At 32.3% G+C, this 8,014-nt stretch overlaps 1 protein-coding gene across 1 annotated transcript in view; it reads right to left on the minus strand.

Moving 5' to 3' along the window:
- The window catches only part of LOC105163474 (protein HOTHEAD), a 3,093-nt gene extending 1,017 nt beyond the window's left edge, over positions 1-2,076 (minus strand). The window contains exons 1-4 of the mRNA XM_011081829.2: positions 1,731-2,076; positions 1,003-1,399; positions 532-842; positions 54-439 (exon numbers count right to left, since the gene is read on the minus strand). Coding sequence (XP_011080131.1) covers positions 54-439; positions 532-842; positions 1,003-1,399; positions 1,731-1,815 — 1,179 coding nt within the window. The 5' untranslated portion in view covers positions 1,816-2,076. The remainder of the gene's footprint in view (positions 1-53; positions 440-531; positions 843-1,002; positions 1,400-1,730) is intronic.

Below are 8,014 nucleotides of genomic sequence, written 5' to 3' on the forward strand. Positions count from 1 at the left end.
AATATAACAAGTTCCACTACCCAAATTTTCAGTTTTTAGCCCTTTTAACTCACCTCAGCTGAAGCAATTCCATGATCCCTACGAATGCTATCGGACGATTGTCCGAAACCACTGCTGGCCTCAATATACACTCCCAACTCGGTAATCCCGACGGTCTGTATCAACGACTGCTCAATCGGTCCATTAGTAGGCACGAAAATCGTGTTGAGTGGGTTATCGGCCATGTCTCTCCCCACAAACTCATTCTCAAGCACCAAAGGAATGTTGAACTTCTCGAGCTCTGCCTTGGGTCCAATTCCACTCAGCAGCAGCAGATGAGGACTCCCAATTGCTCCCAACGACACGATGACTTCACTCCCTGCCCTCTTCGATAGAACTGCTCTGTGCGTCATCCCGTTTTCGTCCTTGATCACAACTCCAATTACCTTAGGCCTTTTCCCTGTCAAGGATAAAAACAGTCACATATAGCATTGCAAATAATTCTCATACAAGCCAAAATTTGTGTAACTTCCTGTAACTCTTCCGACCTACCTGACTTGTCAAACTCGATTTTCTGAACTGTGGCGTGTACTAAAACACGAAGGTTATCGGGATTGGCAGAGGCCAAAAGCTCAGCAGCCGTGTGGCGACGTCCAAACTTGTCGAAGATCGTTCCGCCAACTTTTGTTCCGAATTTGTGATCATATGTGAATCCGTTGAACGGAGAAATCCCAACTTCTAGCAGCCCGTCTCTTACTGCTTTCTGCCACGGCATGAGCCGTGGCTGGTGCACGATCTGCTTCTCGATCCACGGATATGATTCGTTCACCAGTTTAGCATCCCAACCAACGCTCTTGATGTAACTGCAGGTCCACGGATTCATTCAATTGAGCACAATTCAAGTGTTACAATTCACAAGTCACATCGGTGCAGGGTTTAGGAGGAGCTAAGGTACAACTTTAAAAGTTGATTTTAATAAATATAAATAATAATTAAAAGACAAGCGACTGATGGGAGTTGTACCTTGTGCTTGCCCGGGTGTAGAAACCAGCATTGATGGCAGTTCCTCCGCCCAACACCCTAGCCCGGGAATTAAACACACCGTCGGTGGAGACGAACATCTGCGACGCCGACGTCTCCGAGACGTCCGCCAGCGAGATGTGGAAGTTCTGCATGAATGAAACGTTCGCGTTCGCAAACGGCGTGCCCCCTCTCTCCAGCAGCAAAACGCTGTAGTTCTGGGAGAGGGTGGCGGCGAGGGGGCACCCCGCGGTGCCCCCGCCGACTACTATGTAGTCGTATTCCCGTTCTCCGCCGGGCTGGGCGTGCCACGCGGCGGAGGACGGGGGGGGCGAGAATGAACTGGCGGGTCTGATGAAGGGGTAGCGATAATATCCCGCCGGATGTTCATCCTGCATGCCTGCACAGTCCAGTACTCCAAGATCAATTTTATATACAGTCGGAATGTTCGGAGGAAAAACATGCAGTACAAACAATTCATTCTTGATTTGAGAAATATATGAATATGTATACACACACACACGAGTTTGTGCGTGTATATGGACTAATTATGAGACAAAAATAGTGCTGTTACACTACTGAAAAAGCAGTCTTGATTTGAGAAACATAGGACTTGTGTGTGTTTATCTATATGAAAAGAAAGAATAAAAGAAAAACACACACACACACACATATATATATATATATATATGAAAAAGAGGAGTGAGAAAGAAGAGAGAGAGAGAAAGAACCTTGACAGAAGGAGAGCACAGTGGTGATCCACACAACTACATACAAGTAGAGAGCCGCAGAGTCACCACTAAAAACCAAAGCCATTTGTTGGCCACACGCACAAAAACCTCAAGAAAAACACACACTAACTAGTTCAATTCCCTCCCTCTGGAGGGATCTCTCTGATCTTTATGTGGCTTCCGCTGGTTGGTGCCTTGTTCTCTGTGCATGTTTGTAAAAACCATATTATATATATATTTCCCAAAAGGATGATAACTGAATTTTCTATCTTTTTATTTACTCCACCTAAATATACACATCACGTATGGAAAACATTTTCTTCAAACATGCAGAAGAAAACGGCTTTCACGCACAACCTGTGCCGTCCAACACAGTATCCATCAATTTATAATAGAAGATCCAGACTGAATTTACATGCATGCCCTTTGGCTATGGCATGCATGCACTGATCATAGGGGTAATTACAGTGCTTGTACAATAATTTTAGAATATATAAAATTTTTTTATTTATTTAAATTTTGCAGCAGGTTATAATAGTTTCTATGTCACAGAAATCCCAACTGGGAAAAGTGGCATTTAATGGTAGAAATTTAATGTTACAGTTGGTGAAGAGATAAATGCTTCCCACATATATAAATCTTTATCTTAATTATCATTTTTATTTATTCTAGGGTGTGATGGAAGTACATGTGGACACCTACAAAAGCCAGCTGCATTTTCTGCTCACACACGCATATATGGCAGGCAACATTTAAATCAAGCCAACTTAGTAATTTATGTGTGTACGTCTATATGGGATGTGTTGTATTTTTAGTCTTGTAATTAATACCATTGTTTTGATATTTTATTCGCATACTTTTTTAGGGTTGCTAAATGATTCTTCATATATATATGTACATTAATATCACAAGAAAATTGGTTGAGAAGTGGTATGTGTCAGTTAAAAAATTGTACAACGTATTTTATTGGTTGATTTTTGCTAATGTGGCAATTTATGCTATGTGGGTTTTTGTTTTTTTTCCCCCCACATTTATCATAATTTATTCAGCTAATAAAATATGTTCTTTCCAATTTTTTATTGTCACATTATACCACTTTTCAACCAACTTAAAAAATTCACATGAAATTTGTCTTGAAATTGTGAAATTTGAAAAGGTGAAGGATAGGTTACAACTGTAATTAACAAGTTATAGTACTAAAATGCTTATAATTAGAGAAACTAAAAGTACAATTAAGCCCATCCATATATATATATATATATATATTTATATGTAGTATAGGGCAAAATCATTTTTTGTATAGGGCAAAATTCTTTCTTGATCCGGTTAAAAAAGGTCATTTTCATTTTTAGTATCATCAATATGGCGCATGTTGCTTTTGGTACTATAAAACATAAAAATACGTCTTTTTTGTCTTAAGTTAACGAAAGAGGCCATGTGCCTCGCACATGTTAAAGGATGTTACCTACTATTCACTCACGTGACTTTATTATATATATTAAAATAAAAATGTTCTAATATATTTATTTTTGTAAAAAATTAAAAAAAAAATCTTATAGTTTGTGTCAAGATTGGTCAAAATACTTTTTTTTCTTTTAATAGTACCAAAATAATAGATTTTTTCGTTGTTTTGGTACTACTAAACATGGCCTTTGAAGTTAAAGTCATGTGAGTGAATAAAAGGGTAATGGTTGTTAACACCCACGTGGCCACGTGCGAGGCACACGGCCTCTACTGTTAACTTGGAACTAAAAAGACGTGTTTTTGCATTTTATGGTACCAAAAACAACGAGCATCGTAATAATTATGATACCAAAAACGAAAATAATTTTTTTTAACTTAGACCAAGAAAGAATTTTGTCCAGTGTATATGTTGATAGCTAATGTTATTTTGGTAAAAGCACAAAAATAACTGTTTGCCGGTTTCCCAGTTCAGTTGCTTTAATGGAGTTCATGTGAGTTCTGATGATAGCATGTTTCCTCACAAAGAATTGAAATGCCTATTTTACCCTCATAATTGCTCATATTGACGTACCCTTTTATTTCAATTTAGTTCTAATTAATAATTGTTGTGAAAAAGGTGAGAGATACTATTAGTCATTTTAGGGTTTGCCAAGCAATTTTAAATGAGGTAATACAATTATTTCTTCCCGTGGTCCGTACAAATGTTATTATTTTATCAAATATTATTATTATTATTATTATTATTATTATTATTATTATTATTATTATTATTAAATACATTGGTAGATGTACTTTTCTAGCTCATCAACATTAATCGGCTATTTAATTCTAAGAAAATCATTTGAAATTCTGGTGAATTATTAGTCTATATATATAGATTAATATTGTGAATTATACATATCTAAAAAATCCCAACAAACCCACTAAAAAAAAATAAATTATTCCCTACCTTATAAATTTTAATTAAAACTAAGCTTCTAATTTTTTTATATTACTCTTCATATATATATTTTCCTAACCAAAAACGATTTACAATAAAGTGTAAAATTTAGGTAGTGATTTCTTGTTATCTTCAATTATGAAATTAAATAATAATCCTCCCTGATTACAAAATCCATCTCAAAAGCAATCATTTTTAGGGTTAATTATAATTTTTCATCCAAATTATGACCGTTTTTATATTTTGACGTTTATTTTTTTTTTTTTTATCATACTTAACATCTCAACTTTACGAAATTTTGCACTTTGCTATTTCTAATTGTTTTACAACCACCAAGTTTTTTGTCGAAAAAACATCACATACATTTCATATGTGATATTTAAAGGTTATGTGATACTTTCACATATGCACATCATGTGATATTTTTTCGATAGGAAAATCAACAAAAAGACGGTCATATATGGCAAAGTATAAATTTTGTAAAGTTGAGATAATAAGTTAACAAAAAAAAAATCAATAACAAAGTATAAAAATAAACATAATTCAAATGACGAAATATAATTTACCCGACTTTTATCAGCAAAACAATGTGTAATTATATAGTAAGTTACTAATATCGAGTGTGCACCACTTGCATTATTTGATATATTGACAAAAAGTTAAAAAGAATAAATTCGATAGTACAATTATTTATTTATTAATTTTTGGTACAAAGAAAAGTACAATAATCACTAACATTTTTAATTAAACAATTAATTCATATATAGAGTGGCTAATTGGTCCATAATAATATCCAAAACCAATTATAAAAAAGAAAACGTATATACACTTACTCCTAATTAATAGTCGTCTTTTTGTATAAGTTAAATTATTATAATTCTAATATAAATACGATTAATTATATTATTTATGCCTCAATATTAAATAATCCACAAAATTCTTATTTGGAGTAGAAATAATTGTTGTTTCATTCTTACCCTAATTTTCTTGAAAAAACATTCATTTCTCTTTTCCCTTACATAGAATTATTGCAAAAAAAACACATTTTATCTAAACAAATAATATTGTCAACATATACCAAAAAAATCGGCAAAAATTGCATTTTTCGTCCCACGAAGTAGGGGAGTCTCGACTTTTGTCTTCGCTTTACACAAACTTCAAAATATTTCTAAAATTAATTCTTTTTTCCCAATAAATTGAGCCCTGTAGCCTGATATTTTTGTCAAAAAATAGACGGCAAAACCATGTGAACTCTAAATGGCGTTTGAAATTAAGTATGTCGAAAAAATTAAGGTATTAGTGTAACAAATTAATTTAGACATTCTTATTGTATGGGAGGGAAGATGCAATTTTATCTACATTAAATGTCATGTGCCCTAACAATAACAGTAACCTGCCAACAATATTCACTCCACAACACACATTTGGTTGCACTTGAAAATTCCCATCTACCCAACTTTAAATAATTATGATGAAATTTCTAATGTTTTCAACAACAAAAAAAAATTGAATTGAACTATCTTTTTATGAGGGCCATTTATTTATGTCTTATTTGTCGAGACCTACCATAAATTATGAAGAAATAACGTGTGGACCCTTTGCAAAAATGAATAAATATATTATTTTCTGAGTCATATTAATGTGTTTTTTGTGTTGAAATTTTTGCGAGCGCCATGCACAACTCGTTTTCTATCTTTTATTTAATTATACAAAAAGTATATCGTTCTTAAAATAAAATGAAATGAATTGAACACGCTCTATTTATTATAGAATTAAATTGTCTAATTTCTATCCAAATTAATTAATATTTGGACTTTTGTTTTGTTTGTGTAAAAGATAAATTAATACGAAATTAACATTATTAGATATGAATATCATTATTATATATATTATTCCATTTTAAGAGAAATTTGAATGTTTGGAATTGGATGTGACAACATTTCATTGAAATTGTTTTCATTTGGTCCAATAGGTAATTAAATTTCTAGAGATTAAATTTGCAAAAAACGAAAAGTTTTGAATAAACTAGAAATTAGGAAAAAATATTTAAAAAAGAAAAACGAATGGTGGTGAATTTATTTGTGGAAACTCAAGAATATCCAAATAATTTTCTTAAATAACGATAATTGTAAAAAGTAATAAATGTTTGGAGGTGATTGTTGTATGTAGCTACTGCTAGCCCAAATTTATCTAAGAATTGAATTACATGTTTTTTGCAGTAATTGTATGTTTGCTACTTGTTTCATTACATTGAAATGTCCAAAATGGGACCAATCTCATGTTAGGGCTATTATTGAAGTTGAAACAAGTTATGAGGTGGTTGTTAAATAGTTAAACATTAAAGTCCATTTACCTACCATCATCAATATGTGGACCACTCCATCTCCAAACTCTACCATAACATCATTACCAACTCCTAATTAAACTAATGTAACTAGTAATTCATCATCGTAGTAGCACGTAATTTCATTTTAACATTCCTTCCTTTTAGTTTGGGATAAATTCCAATTGTCCAAGAAGTATATTGCCCTCCTGCTCCCAAGGGACAGGGTAAGCAATTATGCCCACAAAGCGGGCAAGCTTGTTGATCACCTGAACCCCAGGGAATTCACTGCTTGACTTGACTCCATTCCTCGTCCTTAAGTGTAATGTTGAAATTTATTATATTCTTAATGACATACTTTATTCTTTTCATTTTTTGTTTGCTCCCTCCTCCCTCACCCTACCTTGGACCCAATTAGTAGATAAGGCAATTAAAGACAAATAATTACAATTCAAGACGCATTAATCATGCATCAAAATATTTGCGTACAAGAAACTATGCTTTGAATTTCAGAAACTTTGTCTAAAAGAAATTGACTTGACTAGTTAGATGTTATTAAACACTTTCTACTAAAGATGTGGAAATAAAATAAAAGCATGATTAAATAGCTTCTCTTAAAATTTGATATAATTATCTATTAAACTTTTCTAGTTTAAAATATTGTATCCAGTACTCTTAATGTTTGCTTACGTCCAACAAATAAATTTATTTATTAAACAAAATTCACCAAATTTAATGATATAGACAAAAAAAAATTGAGTCGAAATTTATACTTATTGTCGGTTAACTTATTAATGACTTATTGGAGGTCAAATAAATCTTTTCTAATCAAATATTAAAAAGTACCTCCTCACATGCATGCATTAATGAATTAAAATGTATAAGAATAATTTGATCGAAAAATTTATTTGACTTAAAATAAATCAATAATAAATCACTAAAGAATACATACGAATCTAAAACAATAATCGAAGCTTTTATTTTGTCGTATGCGGTTCCACTTGTATATTCATAATTATACGACAAGTTTTATGCATACCCAATCTTGATTTCAGAAATTTTAATGTACTTCACTTGTACATAAAGATTTTACAAAACAATCCATCTTTTGTTAGAATAATACAGTTGTTAATAAAATATAATATAATTGATTATTGGCCATAAGAAAATATTCCAAAGTTTTTTCTACAAAGCCCATCGCCTAATCCAAACACGTACCAAGGAAGCACTAAAGAAGAGTTAATTATTCCCAATATTATTATTCATCACGACTTAAAATTCATAATAAATTAATAATATCCACCACATACCAACAACATTGATACAAACAGTAAATTTAACCGCGGTTAATGCATATTTGTCATACTTTTAACGTTAGCCAAAACATTTTATATAATTTTTAAATGTGGCTAATATTTTAGCCTCGCTTGCAAAAACAACCACTGATACCCGTTGCACGGTCATAGTTAATTAATATTTGTCACACAATTCATGATATTCAACTATTTCAACAAACATGACAATGAAGACATGTCTGGTAAACTAAAACACAACTGA

This window comes from Sesamum indicum, linkage group LG1 (assembly GCF_000512975.1).
Source record: "Sesamum indicum cultivar Zhongzhi No. 13 linkage group LG1, S_indicum_v1.0, whole genome shotgun sequence".
NCBI lineage: Eukaryota > Viridiplantae > Streptophyta > Magnoliopsida > Lamiales > Pedaliaceae > Sesamum > Sesamum indicum.